The 22,999-nt window shown below is 41.1% G+C and overlaps 1 protein-coding gene across 1 annotated transcript; it reads right to left on the bottom strand.

Annotated features, from left to right (window-relative positions):
* Positions 1–4,705: 4,705 nt before the first annotated feature.
* Positions 4,706–22,983, bottom strand: MFAP3 (microfibril associated protein 3). The gene is made up of 3 exons (XM_035012738.1): positions 22,923–22,983; positions 12,510–12,974; positions 4,706–8,902 (listed from the first exon to the last, which is right to left on the bottom strand). The coding sequence occupies exons 2-3, from the start codon at positions 12,802–12,804 to the stop codon at positions 8,109–8,111; spliced, it is 1,089 nt and encodes a 362-aa protein (XP_034868629.1). The 5' UTR covers positions 12,805–12,974; positions 22,923–22,983; the 3' UTR covers positions 4,706–8,108.
* Positions 22,984–22,999: the final 16 nt, after the last annotated feature.

Here is a 22,999-nt window from a genome sequence, read left to right as displayed (position 1 = left end):
AGCCCTGGGTGCCCCTCCTGTGCTGTGGTCAGGGAGGCACAAATGACAAATGAAATGGGGACAAATGAGCTGAGATCTGCACACCAAGAAGAAGCCAGTGAAGGGCCCATGTAGGGGAAGATCACTGGAGGCAAATGGAACAACAAGACCAGAGGTTTTGAGGTGGGAGCAAGCTTGGTGTTTGAGGAATAGCAAGGAGCTCAGGATGACTAGGGTGTAATGAGTGAGTTGGAGTAGTAGGTGATGAGCTCAAGACACACAGGAAGGACCTACCTCATACAGGGCCTGTGGGCCATGGGAAAGAGTTTGGATTTTCTTCTACAAGTTTCTTCTAATGATGGGAAACACTGTAGAATATAAGCAGAGGATGACATGATGTGACTTATGCTTTTGAAAGTTCATTCTGGTTGTAGTCTGGAGAATGGATGACCTGGGGAGAAGAGTGGAAGCAGGGAGCTCAGAGGGGCCTCAAATAGCACACGCAAGAGGTGATAGTGCCTTGGACTGGGATGGTGTCAACGGAAGTAGAGAGTAGTGGGTGGATTAGATACATATTTTTTGAAGTGAGACAACAGAACTTGCTGATCTATTGAATATGAAGAGCGAGGCAAATTGAGTCAAGGATGACACAGGTTTTTGGCTTGAGCAAATGAGTAGATGGTGGTGCCATTTGCTTGCCGAGAGAAGATGGTGGGGGTAGAAACTGATGTATTCTTTTGTTATCAGGGCAGGGAATCAAAAATTCTGTTTTGGGTGTATTAATTTTGAGATGCCTTTTAGTGATGCCTGGCCAAGTGGAGATGCCAAGTAGGGAGGTGTTAGATCCACGAGTCTGAAAGAGAGCATTTAGAGCCTAAAATATCCATTTGGGAGTCACCAGTGTGAAAATGGCATTTAAAACTTTGAAAGTGGGTTATGTCACCAAAGAAGAGAATGCTGTTGGAGAAGAGGCAGGCACACCCCCCAAGCCTTCATCCCTCAGTCCCAAACTGACCAATGGTCACGGTCATATATCATAACACGAGAGTTTCACCCCTCCCATTGCATTACATTAAACATTTACTGTCTCTTCTATATGAAAGGTGTTACCTTCGGGGCCACAAAGATAGGTGACTGATACACGATGCCATCTCTCAACCTGGTCACAAACTGGCAAGGAAAGAATAACTATAACATAAAAGGAAGGATATGTTAGTGTATTTCTAAGGGGGTGGAAGAGTCCTCAAATGATAAACTTGGGGAGACAGATTGGGAGCAGATCCTGGAGGGTCAAGAAATTGGATTTGTTTCCTGCTTTGATGATAGGACACTATCGAAGTTTCCTGAGTTCCATGATCAGATTTACGCACATCCTTCCCCTCCATGACTTCCTCACCCTTCTGGTGTCTAGCTCAAATCTCCCCTCAACCACAAAGTATTACCCATCCTCTGCTACCATCATCTTTAGCTCTTCTGCATTTATTATCTAGTGCTAATCCATTTAGCACTTGATGACACACTGTCTCTTTCAGGTGGTTTACTGTGGAAATAACTTACCTTTCCCACGGATCTATAAATTCCTTCTAAGTGGGATCCATGACTTAAATCCATAGTTTCTTGCTCGGGGATAGGAACATAATAAGTCCTCAAGCAGTGTCTATTGCTTCAAGTGTCCCTTCTTTAGGGAATTCTTCTCTGACCTCTGATTAGATCAGGCATTTTTGTTCTAGGTTCTCACTGAATTGTTTTCTAGCACACTTCTCAGTTTTTAATTATATACCCTCTGTGTAACTATTTGAATAGGCTCTGTCTTCCCATAAGGTTGTAAGTTCCCAAGAGCACAGATCACCTCTGATTTTGCTTGTGGTAGCATCCCTAGTGTGTGTGCAGCAAACATTGGTTGGAAAATTGAATAGGCATGGCCTGTGGTGCTCAAGGGGTCATGGGGCTCGAGGGGAGCAGCCTCAGCAGGGTCCGACTATCTGCCGGTGGCTTCTGAAAGAGCAAAGACATTCACGTGGCAAAACTACTGCACAGAGGGTATTTCTACTGATGAACTTCCCTTCTGCTTCGGGACAAACTATTTCCCAGGGGGTGGCTCCTCTAGTGGAAGGAGGCCCCTTGAAGGCTGATTTATCATCACTCAGGGCACTTGAGTCCTCCCTTTCGCACAGCTGAGCAGGAGGCAAAGCAGAGTTCCCAACTGTCAGGAAGAATAAATGCGCTGGCAGTAGCCGCAGATCTTCCAGGCAGATGGAGTGACATATGTATATTTACATATATATTTCCTAATCAATAGGTTCCAGTGAAAACATGAACACTCAAGAACATGACTGGAATTTAAGGAACTCTGAAGAAGTTTAATTCTTTAAAGAAAATCAGCACAATTATTTCTTTAGCAGCAGATGACTTCAGGACAAAACGGTGCTATTGAATGATCAAACTTTCCTCCCTAAATATGTAAATCTCCTCTTCCAAATTAGGTACTTTTAGCATTTCTTCATTAAAAAAATGCATTTCAGGGGTCAGCCAAAAAACTTTGAAGTCTTTTAACCAGATTTCTGGCCCCTGCCTACTTCTCCCTCTCACCTCACCAGCCACACAGGCCTATTTCTTCTCTTTCCTCCAGCAGGCCAATCTTGTCCCCTAGGAGCTTTGTCTTTGCTTATTCCTTTGCCTGGAGTGCCTCTTCCCCTAAACTTTGAATGTCTGGGCCCTCATCAGGTGGGTCTCAGCCCAATGCCTTCTTTGGAGAGGGTTCTCTGACCCTGATTAAAGATGCCACCCACCAGTCACTACCACTGCGGAGTCCCTGGCCCCTGGAAGCACCTGGCATATAGCAGGTGGTCAATCAACATCTGTTAATGAATAACCAGTTTAAGGTAAGACAACTATGTCCCAGCAGAATCCTAGAACTTATCTGTCTGCTATTTGAGCCATGTATATTGGAGACAACATAAGTGATGGCTTCAAGATTTATTTTATTATTATTATTATTTATTTGTGCACAAGCAGAGGGAGAAGCAGGCTCCCAAGGAGCAGGGAGCCCGATGCGGGACTCGATCCCAGGACCCTGGGACCATGACCCGAGCTGAAGGCAGACGCTTCACCCACTGAGCCACCCAGGGGTCCCGGCTTCAAGATTTAGACTAAGATTTATTGTTTCTGATTCTTGCTTTGTCAATGCATGTGAATATCTTCAAGGAACATGGCTTGCAACTTTATCCCCTATAGAACCCTGTTCTGCTCCTGTTAATTCGTGTGAAGATGACCTTGTTGCACATTACCAGTTGCCTACAACTTCCATTCTATCCCTACTTCCTTCATAATAGAACCCTTTAAGGCAATGTGTCCAGTTAAAAAATACACACACTCCTCTCCCCAGGCTTTCTTACAGCGACAGCAGGTGGCCATGTAATCCAGCTCTGGCAGTGGAGTGACAGGAGTCAAGTGAGGCTTCAGGAAGGCTATCTTCTTGATAAAAAGGTAGACTCAGATGCCATGTGTCTTTGCCCTTTGCCCTTCTACCCTTGTCCCTGCCTGGAATGTAGCCATGATGCTGAAGGTGCAGTTGTCTCGTGTGGCAGGTGTTATCAGTGTTCTGCCCATGACCCCCCGACACTCACCATTCCTGTATTCAACACAGGCTTCCTTCCTGAATGCTCCTGTGACTCGGAGAGCTTTTGCCGGTTATAGGATCAGGCTAGCCTACGTGTGGCAGGTTGTAAGTGCCAGAGTTAGTGAACTTGGGGGCAGCCCTAAATGACAGGTGGGAGTTGGTGCATAAACATCCGAGCTCCTTGGCCTTCAGGTGAGACCTCTGAGGCATGAGCTACGTATACTGGGAGCAGACAGAGCTCCCTGAGGTCCCCAATGGGACTGAACAGCAGTTGCCCAAAGCAGTAACCCACTCATTAATGCGCCCTGGATTTGGCTTCCTTTTCCCTGTCTCACTTCCCTACTCGCCTATCTTCTTGGGATCACCTTCCAAATAAATTACTTACAGATGAATCCTTGTCTCAGGCACTCCTGGAGGAACCCAATCTAGGACATTTTGTGACCATGTGGATCAAAGCCACATCCTACGGGTGCAGAGGAATCTAGAAGCAGCCTGAGTCCTTGATGCTGGATTTGAGCCCTGCACCAGCCTGGGACTGGCTTCCTCTGGACTTACTATTTGAGAAAAATAAACGTCTTATTTGGGTAAGCCACCACAACTGGTTTTCTATGGCATGCAGCCAAATGCAACTGTGGTATTTAGGTGATGAGTTGTATGGTTACCTGTTCCGTTTGCCTGTCTCCTGAGCTCCTGTGCTTTTCCATCATCACCCTTCAGTCCCATGGGACTGCAGGCATTTGCTTGTACCACAGGTACCCCTCCCACATGTCAAGTCTCATCAGACTTTATATACTAATTGTGTTTTCCAAAACATGTGCTAAATCCTCTTTAGGCCTTTGCCAGGAATGCTCTACCTCAGAAGTGAAAAACTGCTGCACTTGGGTCTGCTAACTGCATCCTCATGGTAACTGTGGGCAAGACATCCATCTTAGTATGGCCCATAGCACCAAAAACATATAGATGCTTATTAAATATTTGTAAAATTAAAATGCGTAACTATGGAAGAATCTAAGTTGAATCAAATTTACTCCTGTTTAAAATCGTTAACATCAAATTCCATCACACATAAAAATGAATATATACTCAAAAGATTTCAGACAAATGAAATAGTCAATTGAACATTTAATAAATATATTCAAGCATCATTTTTTAAAAAGAAAGGACAAAATCATAATGTAAGTATTCATTAAAATGGTGACCATTTAAATGTCATCTGAACCATACCAAATAACACTTACTTTTATGAAATGTGTTGAGAACCTAGGAGTTTATGTATAAAGCTGAGCATTTTCCAAATTCCCGGAGTAGATGAGACAAGATTGTGTTCTCTTACCGGTGACTCAGGAGCTAGGATCTACTTGTGTTCTAAGTGCTGGCGTGCGAAGACAAGGCGGGCACCCACGGCCGGCTGTGCTCTGGCCACTCTGGGACCCGCGAGACAGAGTCTGATCTAGGGTGAAACTACGTGCAGGGCGTGGAGAGGAATGCACCAAGGGCTTCACTGAGGCTGGAGGACCAAACAGAAAGCAGCGTGCTTTGACTTCAAAATGCATGTTAGGTGAGGCAAAGAAGCCAGGAACCTTCTCACAACTGTTTCAGATCAGCAACTCCTAAGGTATTTATATCAAGGTAGTTGGGAGAACTACAAATGCTCACTGGTCCTGAATCAAAAATTTAACTATCAGAACAGATGCGACTTTGAGGATAGGCTTATCAAACTACCTAAAAGTCAAGTTGGGTATCAGTTCAAAAGATGCCTGTCCTGGTTTCAGCTGGCAAGGAATCTATAAAATGTTTACATATCTATTTTTGGTAAATTTATTTCACAAAGTCACCATTTCATTTCATAAGGACAGTAAGGTTCATTAAGTCACAATACAAAATTTATAAATGAGATGACAGGACTACTTAAACACATTTGCTGAGTAAAGGCATTTTTACTAACTATAAAATCCAGTGAAACTTTAAAAGATTAATTACACCACAGTTACTGTCAAAAGACTTTTCGACCGTAGTTTAAGTTCAAAAGGTTAAGGATTTTACAAAAACATAACATGAGACAATTATATATGAAGAGTATTTGGTTAGATACAGAAAATAATAATGTGTGGTTTTCTTCCTCTGGGAAACTAGCTTTAGAAAATAACACCAACTCCAATTAAATTTTGGCTACTGTAATTATCACTGGCACCATAATCTGGAATATCCAAAGTAATCCAGTTATTTTGGCCACCAAATTAAGTCACCATTATGTTTCTAAAGGTGACACACTGAAGTAGCCTATAGTTATACAGTATTGTGTAAACTTAGTTTTTTTTCATTAGTTCTTGTATTTTTCCAAAGTCCCATTTCCCAGGACTCTGACCGTTAAATAGGTCTACCTTAAGGTCCCAAACACTCATGTCCATTGTGAGAACATGTGGGATAAATCCATATTCTTTAATGTGAGAAGCTACATTCTAAGAAATGACCCTAAACTCACTACACTTGGACCAGGTTGGAGGTACTACCTAAAGATCTGAGGGATGGTCAGGAAACAGACCTCAGACAAGAGATTTTAGCATTTTTAATTTTTCACGAGAAACAGCCTGGGAAGGGAAAAAGTGTTCTATAATCTAGGGTATGGTGAAGAGCCCTTGCTCTCATAGCCAACTGTATGAAAACATTATTCCTTAAAGACACGCAGGTCCATGAGCCAAGACAAGCTTTGGTTAAATGATTGGTAGCTTTTGTTTGGCTCTGGAGGTTTCCATGGAAACAGCCTGAGAGACAGAAAAGGCAGCATTATCCTCTTTATCCATAATGCCATCTGATAAAACTGCACACTGATTCATTCATGCTATCCAGAAGAGATGTATTACTTGTGATAAGCCTGGACAAAGGGAGGTGTGAGCTCTATCTGGTTATGCGCTCTATTTCCTTGCCTTCCTCCATTTGAAACCTTAAATTAAAATCCTGGTAAAAAACCTCTTCTGAACATTTCCCTCAGGAACCTCTAGTTCAAGTAATGCTTCAATAATCAGAAGCCAAATGAAGAAACATGAAGAACCAAATGGAGCTCAACTGCCAAGTTCTTAAAAATCATATGACACCAAGCTTCCTGTAGCTGAAGAAATTATTCTGAAGAGTATTTACAATTCTATATCAGGCCTCAGCCAGGCAAGAAATACTGTCTCAAGTGCTCATTATACACAGCTGAATCAGGTGGCATCACCCATAATTTTTCTCCCTCTTTCTATCTAGATCACTTGTGCGTGTATATCTATCTATGAACTGGTACCTGTATCTGTGCCTATATATTTAATATATTCATATATACCACACACCATTATCTAATCTTATTTCAGGTTAGTGCTTCTAGGGAAGACCACAAAAGCAGCCCTAGCTCAGAATTCTGTATCTGAAGTACACAAAAATAAAAACCTCAACAACAAAATATATACAAAATAAACCAGATAAGGAGGCATGCAGCCTTTAGCACCATATTAACAATCAAGGAGGGCAAGAGGGTTGACAGAAATCTAAAGACGAACCCAGCTCTGAGTTTCCCCTGGAATGGGATCCCAAACACAGAACCCTCTTACAGAGTCTAGTACTTTCAAAAAGGGAAAGCCTGAGAAATTCTGTTAACAGAAATGTCAAAAATCCATGATTTGCCAGAGAGAGATGATTTGACATTGTTTCTTATTCTAAAAGCACTGAAGACACTATTCCTTAAGAACAAACTGCTCACTTTTGGAGCTCAGTTGGGAAATCACTGCCAGCTCAATGAACTAAATGATACTCCAGTAAGTCAGAAAGGCATGATCTATCCCCCAAAAGGACCAATTTACTCACGGAAAGTAGTTTATTAATGAGCAGTTAGCTCCCTGATATCTGTATAACAATACAGACATTGGCTACACCAAAGAGACCCAACCTAGCACATGTAATTGCACATTCCACATGGCAAAACATCTGGAAAACACCCATACCTCTATGCACTATGGCATTGGTATGGGAATCTCAATCACAAAATAAAGTTTCAGCTTTATCCTTTCCATAAAAAGGGACTTAAAGTCTAGGGAAGGGTTTACTTCAAGATGTGCTAATGATTCTGGTCGTTTAAAGGGGACAGGTAAGTTACAGGGCTAGAAATGACTTTAGATATCATCTAATGCAAATCCCCCATTTTACTGGTGGGAAAACTGAGGCCTCAGGTAAGTGTCAGCCCTAACCACTAGAAGAACCATGACCAAAAGAGAAGCCATGGAACTCTTAGTGTGGTACTTTGTCCATTATGCTTACCTCTCAAGCTCCTTTAAATCTTAACGTGTGTCATTTAATCAAGCTGAGAAATACCAGGTATGAAAAACACTGAATTTTTACAAAGATTTTGGCAATAATTCACATTCTGATGTGCTTAATATTAACAAAGGGGAAACCCCCAGTTATCTTTTGGTAAAAATGTTATTTCCTGCATGAAACAGGTTCTTTATGTGAGAGCTTTTTTTTTAGGTATCAGCATAGCTCACAACTGACGGCTTTCCAATGTCCCATCTTTGGAGTAAGAGTTTGATTCGGCAGATCCAATATCATCAGGTGGGCTAAAATGACTGCTGTCTTGAGAATCTGTATCAATACTTTTGGTTTCTGACTGAAGGTGGACAGAAACCTGAACTGCTATCTCCTGGCCTTGTTCATTCAGAGAACCATCATCCGAATCTCCTCCCGGTGAACTACTCCGGCCCATCTCTGGGTTAATGACATAGATGCCACCTTGACCATTCAGGGCTGGTCTCTCTTTAATTCTTTCTCCCATGTCATCTGGGTCGTCCACTCGCACAGCCTCAAACATCTCCTCCACAAAGGCTCGACAGTTTAGAATAAGGGGCGGAAGAGGGACGCTTCTTGCCAATTCTTCAATGTAACGAGCAAACTCCATGGTCTTAAATTGTGTGACTTTGGCGAGCTCCAGAGTCTTGGCTGAGGTGATGATGGGGATGCGCTTTGCAATCTCAAAGGCCTTCTGAAGTTTCTCAGCCCCTTCAGTTCTGAAGAATTCATTGATAGCCTTCTCAGTCTTACGAAGATGGCTGCTCATCATGCACAGCCGTGTGACATTCAAGATGAGGGTGATTGTAAAGGCAATCAGGCAAACAATCATGTAGTAGACACTCATGTCTCCTGAGGTGAAGATAACACGCAGGGTGACAGAGTAGGAGGCACGAATTGGAGAGCTGACGAAACATGTATAGAGCCCTCGGTCATCGAAGACTACACTGGTGATATTCAGGAAGTTATCAGAAACCAACCATTTTCCACCTGATAACCCAACAGAAATTAAAAAAAATATAGCATAAAGAATATTATTACTGAATAAGCCAACCGCCTTACCATAAATATGCCACCTCTTCATGATAGAGTGCTTTACCTCATCTTTTAGGTTCTGCTACTTGTTTAAATCATGTAAGAGAGGACTTTTATGTCCAGAGTAGGAATTTAAACAGCCTGGAAGTTAAAAAGGGAATCAAGATCTTCCTTCCTGTTGTGAATGATTACCATAGCTACATTTCAAGGCTAGATATAACAAGCCTTTCAGGGAGACAGGTATGTCTATATAATGCTAAGTGACCAATCTTAAAAAAGAAAAAAAAGAAGTGTGTGTGTGTGTGTGTGTGTGTGTCTGTACACCACAATCTCTAACCTATACATTTTCTTTTTTTTTTTTTTTTTTAAAGATTTTATTTATTTATTTGAGAGAGAGAGAATGAGAGAGAGCACATGAGAAGGGGGAGGGTCAGAGGGAGAAGCAGACTCCCTGCCGAGCAGGGAGCCCGATGCGGGACTCATTCCAGGGACTCCAGGATCATGACCTGAGCCGAAGGCAGTCGCTTAACCAACTGAGCCACCCAGGCGCCCTAACCTATACATTTTCATATACTAGAAGGAAATGCCTCAGAAATACCAAACAATGGTTATTTCTGGGGTAATGGGTTGAGTGATTTATATTTTCTTCTTTTTATATAACTGTATTTATTTTTGATAACAAGAGACAAGTTAAAAAAAAACAAACAACCCACCCCACCAATTTAGTGCATTTTTCAACCACTAACTGGTTAATCTGGCATGGCTTACACATTTAATTTGTTTTGTTAGAAAAGGTTTGTTGATGGTATCTTGATTTTCTGGCAAGAGTAACTGAAGCACAAGCCAAAAGATATGTGTCACAAGTCAGGGTAAACAAACTGCTTGGCACAGAGAATAAAGTTGCCCTTAAGATGCCTAAAGGATCTTTGGGTTAAACCTAAGACATGCTGCCTGTCTTCCGTATACGAAGGTATCTTCATTCAGGGAACATGTACACAAAAGTATCTAAGAGTATGAAAAGCAAAGCCTATGGACTAACTACCCACCTTGATTCAACACCCTTTAGTAACTTGGCTCTGCCCACACAATTCTGTTTGTGGTCAATTCTCAGTGTATCCTGTACTTTAACTACAAAAGCCATTCAAAGATGGGATGGATGGGCTAACCTGGGGTGTAGGCATGAGTCCCAATTACTAGAGGCACTGTCCTGGAGGAGGCTGGGGTACTGCTTCTTAAGCACCACCTGAGTGCCTTATCTTAAGATCTTGAAGTTAAGAGATCTTCAAGATCTCTTTCATCCCTGAGATTCTATAGTTCTGGATTATTTTAGTGGTACATCAATTAGTAAGGACTCTAGATTATGCCCATTTTTATTGTCATCAAAATTTACCCAGGGCGCCTGGGTGGCTCAGTTGGTTAAGCGACTGCCTTCGGCTCAGGTCATGATCCTGGAGTCCCGGGATCGAGCCCCACATCGGGCTCCCTGCTCAGCGGGGGGTCTGCTTCCCCCTCTGCCCTCTTCCCTCTCGTGCTCTCTGTCTCTCATTCTCTCTCTCTCAAATAAATAAATAAAATCTTTAAAAAAAAATTTACCTAATGCTATAGTTATATTTAAGAGACATCACTTCACTAATGTAAAAAAAAAAAGAGGAAAATATATAGCTATGGAATATATTCATTATTCCACAAGCTTCTGTTCTATGAATTTGGAGCTATGAAAAGGCTATCCTATGAATCCAAAGTATGATGAAGTACATACACTCCATTCATCAACCACTGTACTAAGACCACAATGTAAACTCTCTAGCTTACTTGCTGATAATAGCTCAAGATTTATGAACCTTACGCTAAACTGACAGGCTCTTTAAACTCCTCTCACTGGAGATTCATAAAATTTAATACAATTTTCCAGAGCTGCTATTGAAAGCATCAATGATAGATGTTTGTGGTTTTCAAAGTGAAGGAAAAAAGTGAAATGAAACTGCCATTCCACTTGGTTGGTCTCATCCTAACCTAAGCTTTGTTGATGCGGTCAGTCTGGAACGATCACACCAATTGAATAATTCAGATCTCAGATGTGTTTGGTTAGGATCCTAGAGACCAAAGGAAGTAAGACTCTAGATCATTGCATCCAAATGTGAAACCCTAAATCATGTTCAAAATATACATTCTGGGCACTATAGAGATCCTGACTCAAAAGATCTATATTCTTAAGAAGCTGATTAAAAATATTCTGTTCTTGGGGCACCTGGGTGGCTCAGTCATTAAGCGTCTGCCTTCGGCTCAGGTCATGATCCCAGGGTCCTGGGATCGAGCCCCACATCGGGCTCCCTGCTCGGTGGGAAGCCTGCTTCTCCCTCTCCCACTCCCCCTGCTTGTGTTCCCTCTCTCACTGTGTCTCTGTCAAATAAATAAATAAAATCTTAAAAAAAAAAAAAATTCTGTTCTTTCTAACAATTTAAACTCTTCAATCCCCTGGTGGCCACTCAGTTTATACAAAGTTAGAGTGTTTAGCGTATACTTTAGAAGAAAACATCATCTGTCTCCTTTTCTGTTTTCCATTCTAATATGAATAACCAAATATCCTTTCTATTCCAAGAGGTTAGACTATCTTTCTAGCAAAAAAGATAAGGGCCTTTTCTGAAAGTGTAGCTTATGAGTATCCCAGAATTTAATCTTTATCCCATTGATTTTTCATGGTGATTTCTTTTTGAGGTACTTTAATACAAGTAGTCTTCAAAAAGATCTTTCTAGCAGAATATTAGTTAGGGAAATAATATTCTGATTAAGATGTGTTCACAGGTTCACAAACAGCAAAATCAAATAAAAAACTGTCGAAAAGGGGGCCTTGGTTGCATTACTATGTCTGGGTGATTTTTAAGACTGAGAGGCAGAGGTACAAGAGAAGCTCTCCTGTTTTTAAGTAAATTAAGGTATAGCATAGAAAAAAATTGAGCTGGAAGGACTTATAGAGCTCTTTCTCAGTGCCCTTCTAATTCACAGAGGGACTTAAAGTTCTATGCACAGAGCTATAATCTTTTAAAAACCATCCTGGATTTCCTCTAAAATTTTCAGTGACTCATTTCCAAACAAAATTTTAAAATTTATGACAAATATGTTTACGTAAGTCTAGCCACAACCCTTCCTCGTGTATTCACAAAGGGCCATCACGCTCTATCATTCACATTGTAGTCTAGGTGAATGGGGCTGTGCAGTGCACAGCCTGCACAGCTGTCTGCAGCAGCCCTGATGTAATCTACCTTCAGTGAAGAAGGAAACCAGCTCACCAACAGGAGAGATGATCGCTCCCTGTCATCATGTGAACATCTTTTAAATTCATAACTATTCTTTCTTTCTTCTTCTGGTTGCGTAATTGTAACTATTTTGCTTTTTCTCATAGTTCTAACACTCCAGGACTTTCAATAGTTTTAATTATTCCCGCTGGCACCTCATCACTGAGATGGGATGGGATCTTCAAGATCATATGCATATGCCATCAAACCAAGGAGACAAAGTAACAGGAAACTAGTGACCTTGATTAATTATACGCTGGCATAGTTACCTCTGCCTCTGCCATCCAGGTGCTGTCCTTTTGAGTTGTACCAATGGACATCTTCATAGTGGTTGATTGTGAGAAGACACTCGAGTGAAACACTAGTTCCCTCTTTGGCTATGATGACATCGTCCCCTGAGTGGGAACCTGCTGAGAGCTCAAAGCTTGGAGGAAAGGATGAATTAAAGGAACTACGATTTGTTCCCAGTGGGGCCATTTGGGTGAAGCCTACATCTTCCAAAACAAAAGCAGCTGGCACAGTAACACTCACCACTAAAGTGAACAGGCAACAATGTGGCTTCATGGAAAAACAGGAGGAAGTCTTGTTTAGATATGGAGAACTCAAAAGCTTCTATTCTGTAACAAGAGCACGGTGGGTAATTTATTGCTTGGTACTGGGAGTTCTCCAAAAAAGTGGGAGATTCAGGCGTATTCTGAAATCTTCAAGATTAAAAGATGTGAGTGGAGACCAACCTAAAAGAAAGCCAGATATAAAGTTTAACCAACAAAGACTCATAATGGGGTGAAACTCTTATGTTCTAGAAATGAATAGATGTGAAATTGATTAGAATAACTGGCGCTGACATCAGGGAGCAAAACAGAAAGAACACCACCTAAAAATCTCACACAGAGACAGCAGAACGCGCACTGAACTAGGAAATGGCAGGCAGACCTAGATTCTGGTCCTGGCTGTGCTACTAACAAGCTGTAAGACCTTGGCGAGTAGCATTCTCCCTTGGCCGTTTTTCTCATCTGTCAAATGAGAGACTAGATGAGACCTCTCTAACGAGTCTTCTGGTTCTAAAAGACTAGGATTTTATCTTACTTCGACAAATCTTATGCAACAGGGAGCCAGTGAAGGCTAAAATATTTAGCTTAACGATCTTTTATTTCAACCTGCACCTGTAAATCAACTAATACGTCATGATCATAACCATGGAGCTCAAAATTTGAGCAACCCAAGTACATAATATATTAGCTTTAAATAATGCAGGGATACTTAAGGTAGTTCTCTGTTTGTTTTAATATTGGAAAAAAAACTGCACTACTACATACACATAAACAGTTATTGACTCCTGAGAATTTAGAACCTCCCTCTTGGGCAAGAATGTTAGACAAAAGAATTTTCCTTTAACAGTTTTTTTAGTATCAAGAGACAAAATACAGTATATTTAACAGTTCATGAAAATACCAAATTTTAGCTCAAAGTCTGCAAAATCCAGGGAGGAATTGACATCTTCAACGTCTAGTTAGTAGAAATGCAAATATAAACTACAGGGAAAGAGTGCCGGACAAATAAAATACCACAAACAACGAACAAAATATCCCAGCCTGAGAGTTTATGTGATTATGGTCATCTTCCTGGTAATCTGATTCCTCTTTTAAATCAATGCCTCTCAAAGAAAAATTTCAACTTCCATTTCTATAAAGGACAGGATGAAATGCCTAGCTTTATTTCCTATAAAGGCCCAAAATAATTAGTTTTGGAAATGACTCTCCTTTGTACTTAGGCGAAGGCTGCTTGATCACAGAACATAAAAAAGCAATGGATCATTGTATTTAGCCATTAAACCCCTCAAAGTCTGAATCACAGTAAGCTGTAAATGTCATTTAATTTTCACTAGCCCTTGAAAGGATGGTTGAATGATAATAATTTTCTGTATCTTGCTATATCTTTAAAATAGAAGAATGGACTATTTAGAGTAAAACAAAAGACTTCAGACTTTGTTATACATAGTAGATTGAACACATGTGTTTATTTCTATTTCTTCCCCAAACCCAATTAAAATGACACTACAGGAAACAAAGAAATTGGGCATTGGAGGGGATTTCAGAAATGATCTAACTCATTCACTTTACAGTGACTTGCTCCTTTAAATTAAACTTTATGTTAGTAGGAGAACCCTGGTCTCTATTGGGCAAGAGTGGTGAGTGAAAACAGTGGAAAGAACACTTAGTAAATGACTGCCATAAGCCAGGCACCATGCTTGGAGCTTGACATGTGTAAGCTCCCAAGTTCTTTTTCAGTACAATATATATAATTGGTGGACAAAACTTTTGACCTTTATTCTAGACTACTGCTTCCCAATCGTGAGAGGAAATGACTGTGCTAAAAAAGTGCTCCAGGCCTTCCCTAGGATTTTGATAATGAGTTCCTGTGGCTGTATCCAAGTAAGCATTTTCCCAATTTTATTCATTTCTTCTATTGGCATGATTTTTTTTTTTTTTGCTTTTTCTTTAAGTCAACTCATTATTTTACTTTCATACATTTATTTCAAAAGGAAAATCTATATTACATCTGTAAATAAAAGTAACTGTACACAGAAATACGATGAAAACAAAACAATATTATTAACTGCTATCTGCTAAAGGCTCTGAGCTGGAGGCCCCTCTCTGTCAGGAAAACAAAAATAAAGCAAATAAATCACCCACAACTCTACTTTATTCTAATAACACCTCATTTCTTATCCTGCCATCATCCTTTTCTTCCCTACCTATTCCACCGAGTCAGAACCACAATTTTATTATTTCATTTCATTTCATTTTAGAGAGAGAGCACGCATGCAGGCAGGGGAGGGCAGAGGGAGAGGGAGAGAGAATCTCAAGCAGGCTCCACACTCAGCCCGAAGCCGGGCTCAATCTCACGACCCTGAGATCATGACCTGATTGAAATCAAGACTTGGATGCTTAACTGACTGAGCCACCCAGGAACCCCAGAACCACAATTTTAGACTAGAGGTATACATTTTCATCTATTCACCTGTATCTACTGAGCACTTTCTATGTGCCAACCTATTGTATAAGGACACCGTCTCTGCCTTCATGGAGCTAAGTCTGGCAAAAGACACAGACGCTACCTAAACATATGCAAAATACGGTAAATGCTGCCCAAGGTAAAGTACAGGATGCTATGGTAGTACCCAATGTGGGGAGCTAAATGTGTCACAGAGAGCCACCTTGAGAAAGTGAGTGTGCAACGGTACTTGAGGGATAAATAGGAATTGAGAATGGAAGAGAAGTGTCCTAGTAAAGGGACAGAGGAAAAAGCAGAGGGATCACTGGTTAGGAGGTGTTCAGGAAAAAGAGCTACAAGTTGTGGTAATGAGAAGGGGTGGCCAGAGTGCTGGGTCTGATTCCTGATTCTGGAGGGGAGCAGTCTGGGCCAGCAGCAAATCTGGAGGTGAACTTTGGGAACTGGAGTGGGAGGCCGAAGTGAGTGTAGGAGACAGTCGTCCAACAAGAAGAGGTCCAAGAATGTGGAGGCTCAAGAGTGGGACAGATCACCTGTAGGAAAGGGAATGTCCCCCCAGGATCAAGGCAGCTAGAGGAGAAGACCCTGGAAATAGAAAAAAAAAATGGACTCTCCCTCCCTGCTGAGATGCAGGAGCTTTGGAAGAATAAATAGCCTCCACATGAGAGGGCTGTGGGGCAAGCGGGGTCCTGGCAGTGTAGCTGCTGTGTGGAGTTCCTTCATGCAGCTTCCCTGAGTCTCCTCTCAAGTCCTGGCTCTCCCTCCCACGTGGTCCAGAGTATACCTGGATGCAGGATGGCTTTTCCCTGAACTCCTGTAGCTGTCACCATTACACTACTCACTGGCTCTGGTATGTGCCGCTCTGTACTGCTAGGCAGTCCACCCCATCTCACCTAGGAGTTCCTGAAGTACAGGGACTATATTTTTTGTTGCTATACTTCAAAACTAGCACATGTTCAGTAAATATTTACTCATGGAAATTAGTTTAAATTTGATAAAGCATGTGATATATCTTTGTAAATTGAGGAATGTTATGCAATAGGGATTGTAATTATTCGAACTGACATGCATTTACTAGCACTTATTATATTGAGACAGCCAATGCTAAAGATCTCCAGAGAACTTAAGAGGCATAATGCCTAAAGGCAGTCCTTGAGTCAACCCCAACTCCCAAAGTCTTCATTCACCATCTTGTCCTAGAATATAATAGTGGGGATAAAAAGATTACCAAGCCCAGGCTGACTACTAATATCCAGAGAGCTTGTTAAAAATACAGATTCCTGGGTCCCACCCTAGCCCTCGTGAAGAACCTCTGGACTTGGACTTTGGAATTTATGATATATAATTAGCTCCCTGGATGATTCTGAGGCCGAGGGTCCATGGATTGGCATCCAGAGACTATGACTATACTTCCTCATTTCCTTTACAACAGCATTGCAGACTGTTCGAACACTTCCAAGAAGAGAGAACTATCACTCACATTCCATTCTGGACTTAGATTATCCTCGATCAGCGGAACTGTAGGCCTCTGAGAAAGGCAGGGTAGCAGAGAGGTTCAGGTACAGTCTCAAGAGTCAGATTTCCTGAATTTGAATCCTGATGGATCTAACGAGCCTTGCAACTTTTGTAAATGACTTAATCTCCCTGTGCCTCAGTCCCCTCATCTTTAAAATAGGAAAATTAACAGTACCTGTTGTATAGGACTGTTGTGAGGCTTGAAGGAAATTGTATAAAACACAGGGCCTGGCAGTAGTAATCACTGAATAACCTCTAGTTATTATTATTGATTGTTCTTTTAGATACTATGCTAAAATCTACATCTGATAATAAAACCATTATTTAAGATAAATGGAACACCTTTACTCAGAATACTATGCAACCATTTAAAAATCTTGGAAGGGAGAGGGGAAACACTATTATGTAATTTCAATCTGTAATTTTAAATTTCACATTTTCCTTTTGCTCATTGTCAGTAAGTCATAATATGGATCAAACAGGCATTGTAAACTGAACTTGGGAGTCCAACCATGATATGTTACATTGTTTTTGTACATTCTGAGTTTGTGGTAAATAATCTTTGTTGTGATGTGCTTAGCTTACCTTTCCCTTTTTTGAGATCTGCCTCTATGTTCTGGGGCCCAGGAAGAAGTCAACCCTTTGGCCAACTAAACTAATCAGAAGCTTTGATCTTGGAATTTAGACTTGAGACATGGTGGGTTAGGGCCATTCGAGAAAGAGAAGGGGTTGAGGCAGTCAGGTTTGGGCCACATACAAAGAGAAGCAGAGAGACAGGACCACAGGGATGGAGAAGAGAAAGACAGTGGTGAAAAAGAAGAGAGAAGAGGGGAAAGTGGAGGGGGGTAGTGGGAGGGGAGCAGAGGGGAAGAGAAAGAGACTCACTCAAGTGCTGCTCTGGCTCCTGACAGAATTCTACTTCCTCCCTCCAGTATGACTTTTTCTTTTCAAAGAAATAAACATCTTTATACAATTTCATTCAAAATTAAAACCATAAAAATTAAGACTAAATGTAAAAACAGGAAAGGAAATGGAGAAATGGTTAGGTAGGAGAAAAAAGATTAAGTTCAGCAAAAGTAACCGAATTGCGGCTGTGGCTACCAGGCAATCCTCATCATGGATTTCCACTGCCTCTCCTCCTTAGGCACCAGAGTGTGGTGCACAAACTACCCACGTGGTCAAGATTTGTGGTTCCTATTCTGCACAGACACAACAGTTTGCCTCTATTAGAAGTTTAGAGAAACCTACAAGACAGGGTTTAGAAAAATACTATGAACTCTCTTAAACTGCTGCTGAGCCAGCTATTTCTTAATGCTGCAGTTCACATCTGAGGCTAAGAGGAAAGAGTTCAAAAAGGAAAATCAAAGTGCCACCTTCCTACAAACAGTTAAAAAGGGCTATGCTATGCTTGTGGGTGAAGTTACTTGGTAGAATGTTTTATTACCTTTCTTTAGCCACCACAGAAAAGTGATACTCAAATTTAATCCAGCTCCTTTTTCATCTTTTAGGTACAATAAAATATAAGCTCTTCTAGGATCATGAATAATCAGAAATGTAGATGATTTTACCCAATAGAACCATTCTAAATATTGTCATAAAAAAATAAAGAAAGAAACAAAGAACAAAGAAAAGCCCCTAAGCTGTCATCCCTAACAGATAGCCTTGTTGCTGTTCCTGCCAACTTCAGCGAGAAGAAATATTTCCATTCTGCTCCAATTCTCAGCAGAAGTAAATAAGGAAGTAATGTGCTGATTTCCATTCTCATGGCTCAGTATTAAGTTGGCTGAGGAAACTGCTGTTTGCAGAAATAGTCCTGGGATAACACAAAGTGGGGAAAAACACTGATGCCCAGATGGTATTGGTTTCAAGTATACTGGGATATTAATGCTTTATTCTCCATAATTAAATGTGGTCTAGGTTGTATTTACAGCTCATCTACTCTTCTCTGCCTGCACTGTTACACTTGGAAAATGGAGAAGATCCCCCACACCGGGCACACAAATGGTCAAAGTGGCATTCCGAATTGGCAAGGGGGAGAAAAAGCAAATGAAGAGCAGATTGTTACTATTCCCCTATTCTTTGCCAAGAACAAACATAAAACTGTCCTGCTTATACTCAAGCATTATGATAGAGATCTGAACCATAAAAAGGTTAGTAATACTCCAACAGAAATCACCATTTTGAGGATCATTTTCTGAAAAGATCCTAATTAAAACAGCCCTTACGCTCCCAGTCATATCTTGGAGCCATCACACACTTCGTATCTGGCATTTGGGCACTCAGCTCAAACTTCAACATATTTTCTGGCGCACTGAAGAACACCTTCTTCTGTATTTACCGGAGCTTTGTTTTAAATTCAGGATTATTTCCTATAACTGTGACTTATACACTTTTGCCATAAGCATTTGCTGAAGCTACTAGCTGCAAATGACAAAGACACCTACTGGATGTAGGATGTAATGGGCCTATATTTACGATCTCCTTACCCACTTTTTTTTTCTCTGTAGTCTAAAAAATTAAACTCAGTATAACTAAAACAGAACTTCTCATTCTCACCCTCAGACCTATTTGTCAAGTATATACATATCTTGGATGATAGCCACACAATATAATTCTTTCAGTTTTGCAAGATCCAAGTTACAAGACCATCATGGCTTCTTGTTTAGTAGCATGGACTGAAGTGCCTGATCCGATCCCTGCACGAAGCCATGGGATTGTGAGGCCTTAGTTTTCACATCTACTGAATAAGGTAATTAACAGTAATGACCTCATAGGGTAGTTATGAGCATTAGATGAACTAATGTGGGTATATTATAAATACATGCTATTGTTATTATTATTCCACTTCCTAGATGTTTTTCAATTAAATCATACTGTGTCCCCACCCTAGGTCACAGTCCTTTTACCTTACCTGGGCACCATACTATTCTTCTAATTTCTAAATGGGTCTCATTAACTCCAACTATACCCCAAATACTGCTCTTCTCAGAACTAGTCCAGAACTAATCCAAGAAAGTCATTATGATTTAAAAATCTATTGATTTTCCACTGCCCAAGAGATAAGCTTCAAATTTTGGTCAGGTATTCATAACTTTCAGGAAGATTCAGGTGGCAGAACAGAAATAGCCGGAGGAAGCCCAGTAGTATCTGTGTGCGGAATAATTGCTTGCTGAAGGAATGAATGGATCTAGAAGTTTGATCTTCAGTTACGCCTCTGTCACCAATTAGCTATGATCTATAGCGCTCTGTTTCCTCATCTGGAGGCTGATTATCATTATCATTCCCTTCTTTGCTTAATTTGATAATCTTCCCAGCTTCCTGTCATGGCTCAAAGCCTTAACTACACTTGTTTCACTCTAATCTCTCCAAATAACTTTTTACTTTAAAGTTCTGGTTCTAGTTGTCCCTTTTGCTTGAAACTCCCCGCTCCTCCCCACCAATATCTTCCTGTGGAAATTCCACCCTCTCTATAGTATCCAACTCAAATTTCACCTTATTCAAGAAGTCCTCTCAACCTTTATCCTCTTCATTTTGGATGAATTTCTTTTGCTCTGTCAGTCGCCTAGCACACTGAGAGTACTCAATTGTAAGACTTATCAGTTTCCCTCTTCTATCAGTTATCTATTTGTCCAAAAGACTATAAGCTTACAGATCACAGTCTAAAAACTTTCTCAGTCTTTGGCATAGGACTGGATTCAACAATTTGAATTCAGATCCTCATCAACCTGGCTGTTAGAAAGGTACTTGCTACAAACTTCTTGCTGACTTTCCAGAGTCTCAGTCTCTGGAAAGTGTAATGGAGATTTTTCAAGATATGGAAATAGAGTTCTTAAAATTTTAGTGGGGAAAGCCCTCTAGGGTGAATATGATCTGTAACTGGTCTTCTCAAATTGCAATTTTTGAGAACTTATATCAAATTAATCTGTGGTGCTTGTTAAAGATGAATATTTCTCGGCCCCACACAGACTTATTGAATTGGCACCTCTAAGGGCAAGGCCTGAGCATCTGCTTTTTAATGTGCATATAGTTTTAATGACTTACAAATCGAGCCCATATTTCCTTTGATTGTCATAACAACATTGCAATCCAGTGATTCTCGAAGTGTGGTATTGGGGCCTCTGGGGTCCCTGGGACTTTTTCAAAATGATTTTCATAATAATAATAAGATCTTATTTGCCTTTACATTCTCATTCTCACACAATATAGCACAATTTTCCAGATGCTACATGATGAGTGCTATCACCAGAGAATGAATGCAGGAGATATGAGAATCTAGCTATCTTCTATTAATCCAGATATTAAAAAGACTTGTAAAAACATGTTATTCTTTTATTTATTTTTTATTTTTTTGAGAGGGAGAGGAGGGTGGGGAGGGAAAGAGAGAAAGAAAGAGTCAGGGAGAGGTCGGGGAAGGGCAGAGGGAGATGGAGAGAATCTTTTTTTTTTTTTTAAGATTTTATTTATTTATTTGAGAGAGAGAGAATGAGAGAGAGCGAGTACATGAGAGGGGGGAGGGTCAGAGGGAGAAGCAGACTCCCTGCCGAGCAGGGAGCCCGATGCGGGACTCGATCCCGGGACTCCAGGATCATGACCTGAGCCGAAGGCAGTCGCTTAACCAACTGAGCCACCCAGGTGCCCCAGATGGAGAGAATCTTAAGCACACTCCACACCCAGTGCGGAGACCGATGTGGGGCTCGATTGATGACCCTGAGATCATGACCTGAGCCGAAATCAAGAGTCGGACTCTTAACTGACTGTGCCACCCAGCACCCCAAACAATGCCGTTCTTAAGTTTTTTGTTTTGGAAAACATTCTTCATAGAAATGCTACTTATGTTAACACATAATGAATTTATTATCTTAAATAAATTTTTGAAAGTTGTTTTGATACCTAAAATGGTAAACACTGATAGATATAAGTCACACACACAAACTCCTTGGTGTTTTCAGTAAGTTTTACAAGTGTAATGGGATCCTGAGATCAAAATGTTTGAAAACTGCTGCTATAATTATTATCAGCAGCATTTTAAATGTAAGAGTAAGCCACGGTTAAGTGATTTACCAGAGATTCCACAATTAAACCACAAATTCTATGCAATTTCCATCACCACAGAAAACCAGAGGAAATTACCTATTTTATACTTATACAGATTTTTTTGTTTTTGTTTTTAGAATAGGCATTTTTAACAAGCTACCAGGTGACAGTGATGCCCTTAAGTATGGAGAACCACTATGAAAAGCAAAGGAAACTATCTGAAGTTTTAGGAAGTGACAATTATTATATATGGACACTGAGATGATAATTCTGAAGGCAACAGATGGATTTGGAAGACCTCGGTTCTTAAAAGACCAAATCCCTTCACCTCTCTGGGACTTAGTTTTTCACATCTGTACAATGAAGCTGTCTGTAATGCCTCTTTCTGGCTTTCAGCCTGGGTTTCATGCATTTTCACTGCTAGAAGACAATTGAAGAGATGCCTCTTTCTAATGAAGGTCAGTCTTAGAGTCATAAATCAGAGCACATCACTCTTCTGCATAGAAACCTTCAATGGTTTCCATTGCTCTCCAAATAAAAGTCCAACTCCTTGTCCTGACTCATAGACACTACAAGATTTGGCCCATTTAAGCCTCTGGCCTCATCTTCCTTCCTCTTTTTGCACCAGTAACAGTGGCCTTTTTTCTTTTCCTTGACCTTGCTAAGTTTACCACTATAAGGCCTTTGCACTTGCTATTCCTGCCCCCTCGAATGCTCTCCTCAAGATCTTCATGAGGATTACTCCCTCACTTTGTTCAATTACATTATGCTGCTTAATTTTCTTTAAAGTACTCACAACCATCTCCCCCCCACCCCCTTTTCAGATAACAGTGTTTGCTTGCTGACTTGTTTACAGTCGGCCTCGCCCCAGAATGTCAACTACTTGGGAGCAGGGCCAGTGTCGGCTTGTAACCGGTGTGTCCCAGGCCCCCAGGGTAGTGCCTGGCAGGTAGCTGATGCTCAGGAAACGGACGACGGCTGAACTGCAGCTCAGCCCTGGCCTTCAAAAAGGACCGGGGATATCCCAGCTCCCTTGACGTCGGAACCCGACCCATCGGCTCAAACACACGTCTCAGCAGCCCCAGTACCTTTCCGCACGACCCCGACAGACCCTCACTTACCAGACTGACAGCTCAGCTTGTTCTGGCCCGAGCGGAAGCTTGACCCGGAAGTGCTCTCGGGCAGGCGGGACCGCCTC

The sequence above is a fragment of the Mirounga leonina genome, unplaced genomic scaffold (assembly GCF_011800145.1).
Source record: "Mirounga leonina isolate KUSES-001 unplaced genomic scaffold, KU_Mleo_1.0 Mir_104, whole genome shotgun sequence".
Taxonomy (NCBI): domain Eukaryota; kingdom Metazoa; phylum Chordata; class Mammalia; order Carnivora; family Phocidae; genus Mirounga; species Mirounga leonina.
This window is presented reverse-complemented; position numbering and strand designations above follow the sequence as displayed.

Coding starts and splice junctions, on each gene's coding strand:
- MFAP3 (XM_035012738.1), bottom strand. CDS start 12,804: ATGAAGCCACATTGTTGCCTGTTCACTTTAGTGGTGAGTGTTACTGTG. Junction 8,903..12,509: donor CCTGGATGGCAGAGGCAGAG/GTAACTATGCCA, acceptor TTGGGTTATCAG/GTGGAAAATGGTTGGTTTCT.